The following is a 15,684-nucleotide window of genomic DNA, read 5'->3' as shown; positions in this document are numbered from 1 at the left end:
TTAATTTGTATGAGAAAAGCTTCAACTTCTGCGTTCTTCTTGCTAACTCTGGCAGAAATCTCCAGTGTTCTTGTTCCATGTAGTTTCGTGTTGCAGCCACAGGGTTGCAGCAGAGCCCGTCTACGGAGAGCCTCCCCACTCTCTATTAATCCCATACAAACCGAATTTGGCTGCAGTTCACCAGAGTTCACCTAGATGGCGATCGCGGGCGAGTCCAAAATACATGGGGTCCTATGGAGCTACAAGGCTACATTTATTGTTTTCACCTATTTAACAACTGAAATCCTCAGATTTTATTTTATTTTTCGCAAAATGGATATGGATTATCAATCAAAAGTGAAATAATCCGGGAGTCATGTGCTTTCATTTTCTTACAGGTTGGGTCGTTGTTGCCCATAACACGCTAGCATTGATGCTATGCTATGCTATGCTATGATCATGCTAATGAATGACGTCATTGACACGTTTGAAAGGCTTTTTTGAAACAATTAAGTGACTTTAAAAAATATAATACTCAACCAAGTGTATTGTCTTTGTCTCCCCTTTCGAATACAATATTCAAATTACTTGAAAAAAATGCATATCTCGAGAAAAGTGGATTTTGAGGGGTACAGCTCCATAGACCTCCATTCATTCTGGACTCGCCCGCGAGCGCCCCTAGATGCAGTACCACACCGGAAGAGTTCCGAGAGTGAAGGTTCTCCCCTTATTAGACATTCTCTGGTTGCAGCAACAGCACGTAGACTAGCCTACAGGAAAGCTGTTGCGTATGAACTCATTCGGAATATTTTGAAAACGTAACAGCTAGATATTCGGTCTTCTCATTTTGTAGACGAGTTTTATCTTAGTTTTTATTTCATGCAAAACATTTTAGTCTCGTCTTTTTTCGTCAACAATAATGCATCTTAAGATAGTCTTAGTCAGTGTTTCAGGACATTACTGCCATCTCGTCATCGTCTTGTCTTAGTCATGAAAAAAAAGGTCGTTGACGAACATATTTCCTCTCGTCTCTTCTGACGAAATTAACACTAGTATGAATATACTATGTCAATAATCGCAAGGCTTTATTAATGCTTTATAACCCTTTATGGATGTATTTACCAAACTTTGATCTAATATGTTAACAAAACAAATATTTTTTCTGACTTTATCCAACATTCATATTTCTGTTTTCGGAATTATATCAAATTACCATATTTTTACACATATAATGCCTAATCTGCATGTTTAAACATGATATTTCTGAAAACTTGCAATGCAAAACATATTTGTATTTACGTGAGTAAACAACTGGGCAAGTTTCATGGTGATATCTATGAGTTATATTTTTTACCCTATTCACCTGTAGTGATTGCATGTTGATCAAAACTGTTTTTGTGCTCTGTGTGGGAATTTTCAAAATCTCTGTTGGGCTCCTAGGCTAAAATCACTCAGTCGGTTCTAAAGGAGCCTCATTGTAAAATGTGGTGTTTTTATCCACTCGGAAACAGTATTGCTGAATACAGTATGTGTGCACTACATCTTAATCCTTCACTTATACCTCTAGCACATGAAAATGTGCATGAAAAAAGTGGCCATTTGACTACTAGGACTACATTCAAGAGTGCCTGGTGGGCTAAAGAGTTATCCAAGAGTTATTTACCAGCAGACACACGCTATTAGACAGTGACAGTTCTGTGAACTGGTGTCATCAAACGTCCAGTGCAGCACTGGATAAACATCGCGCCTATAAACCTCCTGCTTTGAGGAGAGGGTGAACTTGACAGGCCTGCGCGCTGCCTGAGATCAGAGGGTTCGTGAGGGTCATCAGGCCAGATGGCCTCTATAAAAGTCAGGCCACCACGCGAGTTCTTCAGAGACGGACATCACTGTCACACAGTCTTTCTCGGAGGAACGAGGCACGGACTCTATATTCGTGCTGTTCGTCAGTCGTTTGTCGTTTTAGAAACCGCACAGTTTTGATAAATTATGGATTTATATGCCCGTTTAGCTGTGGTGTGCTGCATGGTTAAGATAGGCAACTCTGGAATTTATCCAGCAAATAGTTTATCCGTCCAATGGAATCTTGACGGGCCGAGATTGGCTTTCAGTGGAGCCGCACACCACCAGCGCAACTTTCCGCTCTACATGATGCAGCTTTATCGGTCATACCGAGCAGCTGACCACGAATCTGCAGGTACCACTGAGGAGGCCAACCCTCTGCGTCAGGCCAACTCAGTTGTTAGTGTAACAGCAAAAGGTGAGAATCTCCTCTTGTTATATCTTCCCAAGTCATCCCTTGTATGTTATTAATGTTGATTTTCCATTTGTTTCCATCTTCTATCAGTAGCCTACCTGACATCGAGAGTTTTATTCAAAGTGAAAATTAACATCCACAGTGTACATTACACTTTTAGTTTTCACTTTGAATAGAAACTATTGGTAGGCTTTATAACAACGTTTCACGTTTTATTTTTTGTCTTTGTTGGCTCTGGGGTGTCTTCTGAGCACGCAGCATCTGTCAGGCGCGCTGTCAGTGCTTATCTCAGGAGCACGGGAGTGACAGAGTGCTGATTTCACTTGAAAGAGTTTCTGCGTTTTATGTGCTCGAGCCATGTGTATTAGCCTCGGAGACGTCTGTTGAAGTCTAAACGGAGACACAATACACATTTCCCTTCTTCTATTCCCTCTTTTGCCAGCGGGTTAACGTTCTGGTACGATTGGTAAAACTGTCATATGGTGAGTGGCCATAGATGCAAACACGGCCATTCGACCGTTCTTATTTGCTCTATTTGCAAAATAAGTTGTACAATTACGTTGCCGAAACAACATCGAAACCATAAGGCTTTAACTAATAGGATTACATAGGCATGGTTCATCTTGCAGTATAGTCACGCAGTCTAAAGCTTTACTGTTTTATCTTTTATTCCAGGATGTTATCAGGTTGGTGATCACTGGAGCATTACCTTTGACCTTACGTCCTTGCTGCCAACTGACATGGTGCATCTGGCAGAGCTGCGACTCCGAGTACCAGAATTCTTTGGCTCCAAACGTGTTCTGCTGGATGTGTTCCATGCCCACAATGGCCAGGAGTTGCTACTGGGCCGAATCCGCGCCGCACCCCAGCACAGGCCGCACTCGTGGCAGGTATTCAATGTCAGTGCCCTGCTCAGGTACTGGCTGCAGCAGGACCAGGCTCCACACTGGACTGAGGGAGCAGAGCTTGGGAGCGGTTGGACTGAGGAAGGCAGTGGTGATAAGATAAAGGGCACAACAGAGGGCATGACATCCACTCGCCCAGGACTCGCCCACCACAGGCCGGGAGTCAACCACGCGACGACCGGGCATGTGTTGATGGTGGTGTTCTCGGAGCAGCGGACTCGAAGCCCTGTCCCCAGTTTACTGCAGACGGCACAGCACTCCAAACACGTCACCCCTCAGCTGACTCCACCGGTCATCCCAAAGGAGGGCCCGCTGACCCGGAGACACAAGAGGAACCGGCTGGAGCCCGAGCACCTCCCCTCACCTGAGGTCACGCCCGAGACCCCGACTCAGGCCACAGCAGAGAGCCCAGCCAGGCCACTGTGCCAACGGGTCGACATGTGGGTGGACTTTGATCAGATCGGCTGGGACCAGTGGATCGTCCATCCAAAGCGCTATAACGCCTACCGCTGTGAGGGGGAGTGTCCCTCACCACTGGATGAGAGCTTCAAGCCCACCAACCATGCATACATGCAGGTGAGTCTCACAAAATAACTGTTATAACACAACACCTATGCAAGCTGATAATTAGTTAGTACTGATTGAGTTGGGAGGCCTTTAATAGATCATCACCGAATACTACTGTAGGTGTCTCAGTAAAGAACGCGGCCTCATGTGCGATGAAGTAACATTCTCTCTTCTCTCCCTCCCCAGAGTTTGCTGAGGTTATACCACCCTGAGCGGGTTACGTGCCCGTCTTGTGTGCCCACACGCTTGAGCCCGCTGTCTATGCTGTATTACGAGGATGATGGTGTGGTGCTTCGACATCATGAGGACATGGTGGTGGAGGAGTGTGGCTGCCAGTGATGCCAACAAACATGCACGCTTGTGTTTGTCCATATATGCTCTTGAAATGCCTGAGATATTTTTTCAGGATTTTGTTTTTGCGGACACAACAACATGATTCAAATGACTAATGAAATGAAATGACAAAAAGTATTATGAACTATGTATTGAAGACATGTGTTATTAGCATTTTGAATGTATATTTTAGATATGCTTTGTATTTAAATATACAAAAACGTGACCACTGGTACATTTCTGAAGATTTTGATATGATCCAACTATGTGTATGTAATATATTTTTATTTTGTGTTTTAATATAATGTACAAAGTCAAGTTAGCTTTTTGGAGAAATCTATGTATTTAATACAATGTATTAATATTTTATGTTTAAATGTGTCTGACTTGATCATTGGTTCAGTGCTCTGTTTTAGGGAGTGGTTGAACTTCTTTATCACAGCTCTGATATTGTATTGCAAAAATTTTGTCATAATAAAGTATTATATATTTCAGTCACACATTTCATGTGATTAAGTTTCATTGTTTGTAATCAAAAACTTTTTGATAAAATATCCATATCTGAACAGTCTTTTTTTGCTATTGTTCACACTCTTTTGAAAATAAGATGTCCAGAAAATACCTGCACACATCCGTTAATCTTTAATGCAAAATGCACTTCAATGAACAAAACACTTAATTTCCCTGATACAAAATAAGTCTATGCCACCATAAGCAAATGTTCTATCCCATAAAAACACTTTGGGTTAGTTCAGTGAGTTGATGGTGCTTATCAACGTATGCGCAATGTTGTGGAACATACAATGTCTTTGCAGAAAACATAAAACCCAGGTATTAAGCTGTAGGCTACTGTAAGTGAACTGTCTTGAAGAAAGTATCTAAATGTCAGCAAAATCTACTTTGAGCCTTATTAGCCTACTCAGCATTTTCCCTGAACATTGACCGAGAAAGATATTTATGAATTTCAAACTGTGGTTATTGAGTTAATTTTGTATCACACCAGTGCTAAATGAGTGCACTTAATCAATAGTGTGAAATGTAAAAATGATCTCAGAGACAATTGTACAAAATAATTGTACAAAACAACTGTAGTAGGTGGCACAGCAGTAGCACATAACTATTTTTCTAGTATACTGTAGGTCATTTCAGTCTACTGTCAAATAAACGGCAATCATTATTCTGTTACACTGACTAAGAACACTTCCATGTAGTCTAGGATTTGTGTAAGATAGGCACACTCTGACTGGATGAAGCACATTGCCTGACAGCCAGACAAGAGATCTGAACAGAGCTGTCTGGTTGAACTGGTCAGTGTCTGAGGCTGGACAGGGCAGGACAGCAGTGTGGGAGAGCTGCCCTCCTCTAACCTCAAAAGCGCCACCAAATGTGGATTGGAACTAACCAGCCATTCAGTCGCCACACACACGCTCACCAAACACAAAAGCCTAACTCATTTGAGACTGTTTATAGTTATACAGCATGTCTGACGGGAGGTGCTCATCAGCCATTTCCTCCAAGGGCCAAGTGCAGGATGTGCTGATGGAGAGACAGAAGGCCAGCAGAGAGGGGGGGAGTGCTAAATGAAAGTGGGGGGAGGAGGGAGTGGGAGATGAGAGACGCCATGAGCAGGGCTGTGTTTATTTAGAGGGGGGCAGGAAGAGAAAGCTGAGAAGGGCAAGTTGAGAGTGTGAGAACTTGACTGCAAAAAGGGTTAACTGTACAATATCTGTGAATGTGTGTGTTTGTGCCTGTTGTGATTGGTTGTGAAGACTACACATGTATTCTACAGGGTTCCCACCCTTTTTCACTGTCAAAATTTCAAAACCTTTCCATGACTTTTCAATGACCTTGAATTAAATTTCCATGACATTTTCACGTTACGTTACAGGGGCTGATTATGTCACTTCAACAACAAGATTGGTTGGTTCTCAAACTGTGGCATTGCACACACTAGTGTTCTTGGATAAGAGCCAGGTATGTATTACTGTAAGGTCAGTATTATTCATAATTATTTAAATAGCTGTCATATTTTGTGTGTGACTGGGAAATTCTTGCTTTAAGAGTGCCTTCTCACAAAAGCATAGAATCACTGAGCTTGACTAGCTAGCTAGGTGAAGCACTCTCCTTCAACAACCTGTGAGCCTACGAGGCAGTCACCTCAGTGGGGGCTGCTCATTGTTCCAACACCCCATTATTCCAACGACTCAATAGTCTGACTTAAACACTGAAACAGTTATACACTTCAAACATTTGGACTGAAACCCTGCCGACACACATCCCCACCATTCTATGTCTAATAGAAAAGAAGTGATCGCAGTCTGTGACATAATATAGCCTATGCTACCTCCTACATATGTCCCTGGTATGACAAAATTAAATTTCATGACTTTTCCAAAACTTTCAATTCGTTTACTAAATTCTATGATTTCTCCAGGCCTGGAAAATGGGATTTTACAATTCCATGACTTGAGGCTTTCCATGACCATAGGAATCCTGTCTATAGGCATAGACAATGGATTTGAACATATTATTCTTAATCCTAACAAAGGCTACACCTTTAAGCAAGACAGACAATATCAAATATTGCAGTTTTTAATTGGCATCAAATGTTTGTGACAGAATGCTGGTGAGTTAGGATAAATAGTTATTAGACATGACATGACAAATGACACATGGCACCAGAGACAGGTAAGGCATTTTACAGCTGATGAGGACACGATGATCTTAAAGCGGTTCCATCAGCCGGAGCAGCAAATCAAAGGGCAACCAGAGAAGACTGGAACAGCAGGTACTGGGGGAAAGTTCAGATTTAGTGCAGGTTTAATTCTGGTTTACTTTATGCTATTGTGCAGTTTCGCGAAAACCACCGAGTTCCCATTGAGACAGCTTTCCATATGTGCTAGAGCCAACCAACAGAGTCTTTGGTCATCCTAAAATAGTATAACTGGTTGGTGTTTTAAACCCCTTGCCGAAGAGTTTCAGAACTATTGCAGCAAATGGTTTGCACTCTTTCCGAACCCCCACCATTCACAGCTTGAAGAAATGTTTTACTTGTTTGTATAATTATATACAGTAATCTAAATATCTCCACAACCTTCAACAGTCTTCTGTGCTTTTTTGGCAGAATAAACATGAGAAATGGCTTGCTGGAGGGGAATTTGTGAGAGCATCCAGAGTCTTGTTCAGTCCTTCAGACAGCAAACCCTGACGCTGGCCCCCAGCCCAAACCCAAAGCCAGGGTAGAGAGGCTGGGTGAAGGTGGTGTGGACCCTGTGGAGGAGGGTCATTGTGGGGTCAGAGGTTGTGGGGTCGGTGACGCGGTAGAAGGCTAGCAGTCCTGCTGGTGGGTCCAGATACACGCCCACCCTCGTGGAGCCCGGCCCCGGCAGCTCGGCTTTCACCGAGTCGTGCCAAAAGATGTGCCTGGCCGGCGCGCAGATGAAGCACCAGGACTGGTCGTTGAAGCCGAACAGACACTCGTTGCCCAGGCCTTTCCTGCTGATGCCCTTGTAGGACACCACAGCCTCCACGCCACACTTCCCCATCCACTCAAACTCCCAGTAGGACTTAGTGCTCAGGGCCTCGCGGCACAGCACCTGCGGCCTGTGGTTGAAGCGCTCAGGGTGATCAGGCAGAGCCTGGTCCTGGTTGGTGGATATGGCCTCTAGGTTCCCCTCAGTCAGGTTCAGACGCTTGAAAGCAGTATTGGGATCCAGTGTCAGTTGACAGAAATCTGGTAGAAATCAGAGAAAACCTTTACTTAGCATTTTACACACAAACTCATACACTATTATTGAACATTGACTCTAATTGGCAGTCAGAGTAAACCAGTTTTATGTGGCTTTTAGAGGTATTTATGTCGATAAGTTGATTGGTGCGACTTACATTGTAAGAACTCGTCTCTGGTCTTTGGCTCAGCAGCTGGTGCAATCTGAGGCTCTGCAGAGATAAAAATGAATGACAAATATAGGAACACATTTCCTCAAAATCAAACTTCAATATCATACTATTATAACATTCACTCCAGTCTGTTTGGTACTGAATGGAAGCAAGAAATAATTTGTAACCTAATTTGTATCTATCTAACTATCATGAATAGTGGGCGGTGGTAGTGTAGTGGTTAAGGAGCTGGGCTAGCGTGCAGTAGCCTGAAAGTTGTCGGTTCAATTCCCGGCATCCACCGTTGTGCCCTTGAGCAAGGCACTTAACCCCAAGTTGCTCTGGGGACAATGTGATCCCTTGTAATATAACTGACATATGTAAGTCACTTTGGTCAAAAAGTGTCTGCTAAATGTAATGTAATGTAATGTAATGAATAGCCTAGTGGTTAAGGAGTCAAGCAAGCCATACAGTAGTCCCAAATGTTCTGGGAGCAGTGGCCCTGGTGCTTACATGATTGACGTATGTAAGTCGCTTTAGATAAGTGTCAGCCAAATCAACGGAAAGAATCATATATATACATACACCATAATGTCCCAAGCCACTTCATCTTAAAGCTAACTAGCATTCTAGCAACACAGGGCTAGTTTTGTGAGCAGTGGATATGGTGTTTTATAAAGATATACGATGTCCCCGTGAGGAGTTCTTTTGCATACCATAGAGAGATATCTTGTCTATTTGCTTATTCAGCAGATCTTCGGTCCTCATTTTCACATCATTGGCAGCCCTTAAAAGGTCCTGAACAGGCAACATAGAACTGATAGTTGTGCTGGGTAATTCCTCAAGTACTGGACAGCTGCGCAGAGACTGGAATCTCTACAAACAAGAACACCATGAAGAATAAGCAAATTAAATAAAAAGCAGAAGAATTAATAATTAAAAAAAAAACAGATAGATAGATAGATAGATAGATAGATAGATACTTTATTGATCCCAAGGGGAAATTCAAGGAATTCAGAATTCAGAAAGGTCTTACCATGAACTACAACTTTTACATATTATTAAAAGTACACAAGAATAATATTTCTATTTCAAGTAAGCTGCACTAAGGGCAAAGGCAAGAGCAGCACACTGATAGCACTGATAGCACTGATAGCACTGATAGGACTGATAGCACTGATAGCACTGATAGGACTGATAGCACTGATAGGAGGAGGAAAGGTTCAAGAGGTAACAACAAGTAAAGTAAATAAAGTCGGCCACATCAGTATTTGCTCCTAATTATCTTTTTTACTCGTGACGTTTCGGGTGTGAACCCTTCAGACTGCAGACGGGAGAGCAAATACTGGTGTGGAGGACTTTATTTACTGATATTGTTAGGCCTGTTCCATGGTCCTGATATTGTTAGGCCTGTTCCATGGTCCAGCACCCAGGTTGAGATTTTGGATGTGTGTTGTTTTGTGTACATCACTCTCACTACAACAAAACCAACCATTCTTATCTTAGGGCAAATACCAGTGATCTCTAGCCTGGCGAGCCAGACTCACATTAAAATGTAGGGTCTGGGCACTCACCGTTCGCAGTGCTCAGTCTGAGGGGCGGGATAATAAGTTGTCTTTCAAATTCCCTCTGCACGCAATAGGACGCAATAGGATATTTGTTTTCAAGTAGCAGGGAATTCAAGCCAAACCGTTGCAACTCTGCCATCAATCATTATGTTAAGCCCACCAAACGACTCTATACACGATTTCAATGCCCTGATTAAGTTTCGATTTCTGGAGCTGACAAGTCAACGGAGAACGGCTAGGGGCGCGTCTAGATTTCTAGGCTAAGTGATCTCCTCATACCTGGAGGAACTGGACGTGGTCCTCGGTGTGCGAGAGCTGCTCCAGCTCAGCTTCTCGCTGGCGCAGTGTGGAGATCTCCTGCTCCAGCCGCTCCAGGAAGCTGGCAGCCCGCTGCAGCTCGGCACGCTCCTGGGCCAGGATCACCTCCTCCAGCTTGGAGCGCCGCTTCTCAATGGACACCAGCAGCTCGCTGAAGATGCGCTCGCTGAAGCTGAGCGCTGTACCCGTGGAGGACTGTGTCACCGGGGGAGAGGAGAGGACCAAAGAGGGTTAGAGGAGTTGAAAGGAGAGGAGAGGGAGAAGAGGGAAGGAGTGGAGAGGAGAGTATAGTTTCACTTCAAAAGAACACACTGTGCGAAGGAACTCGCTGTGTCCAAGAACCCAACTCAGTCTGCGTCACTGCAGAGTGCCGATTCAGTTCTACTGCATCAGAATTCAGTTCTACTGCATCAGAAACACACGCGCGCACACACACACTCACACTGCAGACAGAAGCTCAGCACTCTCTGTGAGAGATAAGCACTGCACTAAAGAACTATTCTTTCAACATAACAAAAAGCTGGACTGAGAAACGTATTCATATTTCACAGCATCTCTCTCTCTCTCTTTCTCTCTCTCACACACACACACACACACACACACACTAAACCCTGTATACACACCAGACATGAAAATCCACTTGACTGCATCACACATTCTGCAGTGACAAGCTTTCTCTGCATCAGGCAGGTATAAACTGCATCTCACAGCAATGCCGTGCCAATTCATCTCTTTTTAAACTGGTAATTATTTTGCTCTTCACACTTCATGTCACACTTGACAATCACTGAAGAGGTAGAGTGCACGCAACCATTTATAATTATAGTCAATAATTATGTCGATATTTATATCCTGTGCAGTTAGTTTAATGTTGAGTGTGTTTAGTTTTGTTTTGAGTTCACTCTGTGCATACAGTGACAATTTGACATTGTGCAAAACAATGTTGCGTGCAGAATCCTCCTTCCTCCTGCTTACTTTAAGAGAGCTCATGGCATCTCTCAATTCGGCCGCCTTCTCCTCCCGCTCCTTGATGTGATGTCTGGACTTCTGCTGCTTCTTCCCAAGTTGCTTCTGTTAAACCACACACCACACATGTGCATTTTAGAGAACAGACATGCCCACACTAAAACAGCCTGTGTTTAAAACCTGTGCTAAGCACAACCTTTTATTAAATTGCACATTAACATACAAGGGCCTATTATAAGGACAAGAGCGTATCACAACCCATTGTATAAGTATTATGCATAGCAGATGCCAATGGAAAGAAGCTTTGTTATGTGCTTCATGTTTACAAGGGAAGGAGCCTGTATCAGTGCTTGGTCACCTAATAAACAAACACAGACAACAATCACTGACTACAGCTGAAATCTGACCATTCACTTCAGGTTCCAGAGCTCTACACACTTTTCCAAACAATACTACTTCAAAGACTTTAACATTTCAAAGGCAAAGGAAATATGCAAGAAAATATGTTGAGCAATGTCCCCACATGCAATGAGGTCATGATTCATCATGTGGCCAGTCATTTGGAATGTGACAGTGGGTGGTTATGGTTATGTATGAGCTCCCGTTCCAAGGCTTTCCAGTTGGGTCTCTGAATGGTTTCAGACCATTATCTCCAATCAAAGAGAAAAGGCCAACTACATCCTTAAACGACATCTACAACAACAACAACAACAACCATTTAATGGGTTTTAACTGCAGTGGAATATAAAAGATGCTTGGAATGCCACATTATTTTGGACCAGGTGACCTTGAGTGACCAGATGACTGAAATCTCTTTTGGTAGGATAATGAAGCCTATAGGATGAATATGATAAATATGTAAATAAGCAGTAATCAGTCAGTGTACCTGTTTCTCAGCTCTCTCGGTGGCGGCCGACACAGTCTTGTGTCCACTGTGCTTGTCCATGACACACTGCAGGCAGATGACCTGCTGGTCCGTGCGGCAGAACACCTCCAGCAGCTTGTCGTGTGCGTGGCAGATCTTCTCGTGCAGCTGGGCGCAGGCGTCCACCAGCTGGTGCCTCTTGACTGCGTGCAGCTCCTCGTGGCAGCTGAAGTGGCTCTGGCAGTAGGAGTCCAGGCATACCAGGCACGACTTGACTGCCTTCAGCTTGTTGCCGGAGCACACGCCGCACTCCACGTCGCCTGGTCCGGCTACGGTCAGCGCCGCAGGGCCCGAGGCCTGCTCGCCCGTGTGCTTTAGCTTCTCCACCACCTCGGCCAGCATAGCGTTGCGGCCGAGCACTGGCCGAGGGGAGAACGTCTGCCGGCACTGGGGGCAGCTGTAGATGCCTCGCTGGTCCTCCTGGTCCCAGCAGCCCTTGATGCAGCCGGTGCAGTAGCTGTGGCCGCAGGGGAGCGTCACAGGGTCCCGCAGCAGGTCCAAACACACTGGACAGCTAAACTGGTCCTGAGCCACAGCTATCAAGGCCTCCGCCATCTCTTTGGTGGAATGCAGGGACAGTCACTCAAACAGAGAGGACAGGAGGACAGAGAAAGGCTGTAGAGGGAGAGAGCGAGCGGGCAGTTAGGCTTCCTCAGCAGCTTTGAGTCAACATCCAAGGGGAGTGACTTTTTAATATGGGGGTTTTGTTAAAGCAACATCACCCTCTCTGACATCAACTCAACCAGGTGCTGTAAAGCTTAATGTACTCCGGCAAATATCCTGCATCCTGACCGGGCAAAGACACAAACTGACTAAATAAGAGAGCTGTTTATAATTAATTGCATGCACATAATGCTGTAAAACCGCACCCTGACTAGAGCTTACATGTCTGTATGTTGGTAGGTAGTGGGCTACGTAGACGATGTAGCATAAGGTACTCGCATCCATCAAATTCGCATCTCTCAACCAGTGACAGAACCGAAATGCTTCAGGCTGGATGCGCATGTCAGTCTGCCTGTCCATCACACACCACAACAGAAGCTCCATAGGCTGTGCAGTGTCGCTTGTAAGTCGGCTGTAGTCGACTGTTTCCTCATAAAGTTAACACGCTTAATTACATACCGCTTCCTTGTAGAACAGGGAGATACAGCTGTGGACGCGAAGGCAGTGTTGATTCGCCACTTGTCCGTTGATGTTATCAGGCGCTTATCGTTCGCGCCGGCGGAAAACTGATGACTTGCAGGGATCACTAGACCATGCAGTGACAGCGGCACGGACACACGGACCCCGCCCAGCGCGCTCCCGCTGGGAAGGACAAGGGATAAACAAATCCCTTAACCGTCTCAATTCCGTCATACGATGCAATCGATGACAATCACATAGCTGTAGCCTCTCCATCATTTTCAAACAGTAATAACAGGACATAAAAGCTGTACGCGAATTACAGTGCACGTTTCTTGAGGTGACCTGGTGCAGTGCGTCTACATCCTGACTTTACGCTATGGCCGGGTTCAATCAACATGTTTCGCTCCATTAACTTTTATGTCGAATGCCAGGAGGTCGCTCGGGTAGAACATGTATCCGATGCTGTCAAGCCTGCCTTTCTGCCCCGCCCGGCGGTCTCACATCTCCGTACAATACACAACTGTGTCTTCTTTTGGGTTGGCGACTCTGATAAAAACCCCATGTTATGTGTATTATTATCTCAAACAAAGGTAATGGGGATTTAAGCACAAAATGTTGGATGCACTAAGCCTGGACTAATCCAAGCATTATGCTATATACATATACACCAACAACATGTATTAAGTACAATTACTGAAGAAACTGGAGGTATTCAAGATCACAGTGCTACCTTTGGACATTGGACACGCGCGGGCGCGCACACACACAAACACACACACACACACATACACACAGTGGAATACACATTTACAAACTAATGACTACACACACACTTTCTCCTGAGTGACACCTCTGGGGTTTAAATGAGGCTGGAGCCCTGTTATGGCACTGAGCTGTTGGACAGAGAGCACTTTCACTACACAGTCCATGAAGAGCCGTCAGCCATCAAAGAGTTTTAATGATGCAGGTGGGGGGTCCAGACAGAAGGAGAAAGGTGGGGGAGGGACACAGGGACATGGAGAGGGGGGAAAAAATACAAAACCATTCATATTTCATTTTTATAAATCATTTCAGATTTTTAAAGACATAATAACTCATGTAGAGTAAGTGCAACATATATTGGCTTCAATGTGTTAACAATAATCAATAAATACACAAACAGTTAGAGAGAGAGAGGGCAAGAGAGAGAGCAGAAGGTATGAGGTGTTCCTGCAGTGTTGATGGCAGAGAATAGAGAAATGTCCAGCTGGACTGGGAAGGGTCAGTGAGGCCTGCTGCCCTCTAGTGGCATTGTAATGTCAAAGCAAAGACCAGTAGACTGGAAGGGAGGAGGAGGACGTCCACACATCATCCCATACTGAAGCCTTACTGAGGAATGTCACATGTTCAGCAGAGTGCCAACGTTCTTCTGAGAGTTAAGCACAGCTGCAAATTGTCTTCACTTAGTATCTGTATGTGTCGGTGTCTTGTGTTAATAATTACAATAAACCAATTTGATTTCTCCTTTGCTGATGTCATCTATTCATGCAGTACATAGAATTTACATGTTGTATAACATGGACAAAACGGCTGTGTATTGTGTATATTCATACACAAACTGTGTTATCTGGGGAGTACATGCACCAACACATGGGCATTCACACAAACACACATTACTGTACACACTTTACAAAACAAAGTTTACTGCCTAAACAAAGGCTTCCTTAAGGTCTGTCAGTTAAACCTTTAAAGGTACTACAGCAAATCCTCACGATTTTTATGAGGAGGGAGATGCTTTTTTTCTGAAAGCCTTGCACACAACCAGACATACTCGCAAACAGACACAGATAAATGCTCAGATATATCTGTGGATATTTATTTTCTTTATTAATGTTGTAAATGTTTGAGCTGGTGTACAGGGTCATACATGTCCCTCACAGCAGTGCTGAAAGGATTGTATTTTTTTCCATATATTGCCATCTCCATAGCAATAAAAAAACACAGGAGAAAGAGGTTAACAAGCCGTGGGTCCGTTTCCACGGCAGCAGGCATTCCCCAGCAGTCTGGTGGTTGCTAAGATGCTATCAGTACATCCATAACATGACTACAACCCCGGACAGGGTGGGGTGGATCCCATTAGCAAGTGCATAGCATTCTAAGTAAATATATATTTGTATATTTTTTCATATATTTCTGTATATGTATTAATATTAAAAACATGTTTCTGTGCATGTGCGCAGTTTGCATTCCATAATGGTTGATTAATATGCTATTGCGTTAATGATGTCTTCAGTCCACTCTATGGGATTATATGTCTCCACTAGTGTCAGCCACATTTCATATCATCATTTTCCAGTGGTTCCTGTTGATATCCACTTGCCAGAAGTGCCCCCCCCCCCCCCCCCCCCATTTTTTTTGCTTCAATATGGACTTGACTGCAGAGGCTGCCTTTTGAGCAAGCTATGGACCATTCCACTGTCTGTTTGGTAGAGGGGGGTGGCAGGGTTAGAGAACTCAGATGACATGATCCCCCATAGGAAACTGCTACATTGTAAGAATGACAGGTCCAAAACTCAAGATGGATGAATACAAATCATGAAAACAAAGTTGCATGCTCTCTCATATAGCTCTCTTTCACTTCCACTCATACACTCTTTCCCTGGTCTATTTCCCTCGGAGAATGGAAGTGGGAGACAGATTAAATCTAAGCACATCAGAGAAAGAACCGCTATATGCTACAATGTAACATCTACCATATACCAAGTGGACGCGTGTATTTTAATGTCTGCATATGCAGCATACATTCTGAATGTATTTATGTATGTATACTGTATGTATGCTTGTATGTGTATGTATGTACAGTATGTGTGTGTGTGTGTGTGT

At 44.1% G+C, this 15,684-nt stretch overlaps 2 protein-coding genes across 3 annotated transcripts; one reads left to right on the top strand and one right to left on the bottom strand.

The window, feature by feature from the left end:
• Positions 1-2,004: 2,004 nt before the first annotated feature.
• Positions 2,005-4,047, top strand: spaw (southpaw). The gene is made up of 4 exons (XM_042101634.1): positions 2,005-2,239; positions 2,912-3,232; positions 3,305-3,717; positions 3,895-4,047. Exons 1-4 carry the CDS (start codon positions 2,005-2,007, stop codon positions 4,045-4,047), a joined length of 1,122 nt encoding a protein of 373 aa, XP_041957568.1.
• A 2,585-nt stretch (positions 4,048-6,632) lies between these two features.
• LOC121716019 (tripartite motif-containing protein 16-like) lies at positions 6,633-13,602 on the bottom strand. Of its 2 annotated transcripts, none has more exons than XM_042102146.1 (7): positions 12,583-13,602; positions 11,659-12,312; positions 10,782-10,877; positions 9,768-10,001; positions 8,637-8,796; positions 7,927-7,980; positions 6,633-7,774 (listed from the first exon to the last, which is right to left on the bottom strand). In XM_042102146.1, exons 2-7 carry the CDS (start codon positions 12,250-12,252, stop codon positions 7,224-7,226), a joined length of 1,689 nt encoding a protein of 562 aa, XP_041958080.1. In that variant the 5' UTR covers positions 12,253-12,312; positions 12,583-13,602; the 3' UTR covers positions 6,633-7,223. The 2 variants fall into 2 exon arrangements, with proteins under 2 accessions (XP_041958080.1, XP_041958079.1); XM_042102145.1 differs by having other exon boundaries at positions 12,820-13,602.
• Positions 13,603-15,684: the final 2,082 nt, after the last annotated feature.

This window comes from Alosa sapidissima, chromosome 8, assembly GCF_018492685.1.
Source record: "Alosa sapidissima isolate fAloSap1 chromosome 8, fAloSap1.pri, whole genome shotgun sequence".
Lineage (NCBI taxonomy): Eukaryota > Metazoa > Chordata > Actinopteri > Clupeiformes > Clupeidae > Alosa > Alosa sapidissima.
Note: the sequence above shows the minus strand (reverse complement) of the source record. Positions and strands in the feature narration are given on the sequence as shown.

Excerpts from the sequence above, each read along its gene's own strand:
- spaw (XM_042101634.1), top strand. The coding sequence starts at position 2,005 with ATGGTTAAGATAGGCAACTCTGGAATTTATCCAGCAAATAGTTTATCC. Across the intron at positions 2,240-2,911 it reads TGTTAGTGTAACAGCAAAAG|GATGTTATCAGGTTGGTGAT; the intron begins GTGAGAATCTCC and ends CTTTTATTCCAG. Across the intron at positions 3,233-3,304 it reads TTGGACTGAGGAAGGCAGTG|TCAACCACGCGACGACCGGG; the intron begins GTGATAAGATAA and ends ACAGGCCGGGAG.
- LOC121716019 (XM_042102146.1), bottom strand. The coding sequence starts at position 12,252 with ATGGCGGAGGCCTTGATAGCTGTGGCTCAGGACCAGTTTAGCTGTCCA. Across the intron at positions 10,878-11,658 it reads CCGAGAGAGCTGAGAAACAG|AAGCAACTTGGGAAGAAGCA; the intron begins GTACACTGACTG and ends GTGGTTTAACAG. Across the intron at positions 7,981-8,636 it reads AGACAAGATATCTCTCTATG|AGCCTCAGATTGCACCAGCT; the intron begins GTATGCAAAAGA and ends TTATCTCTGCAG.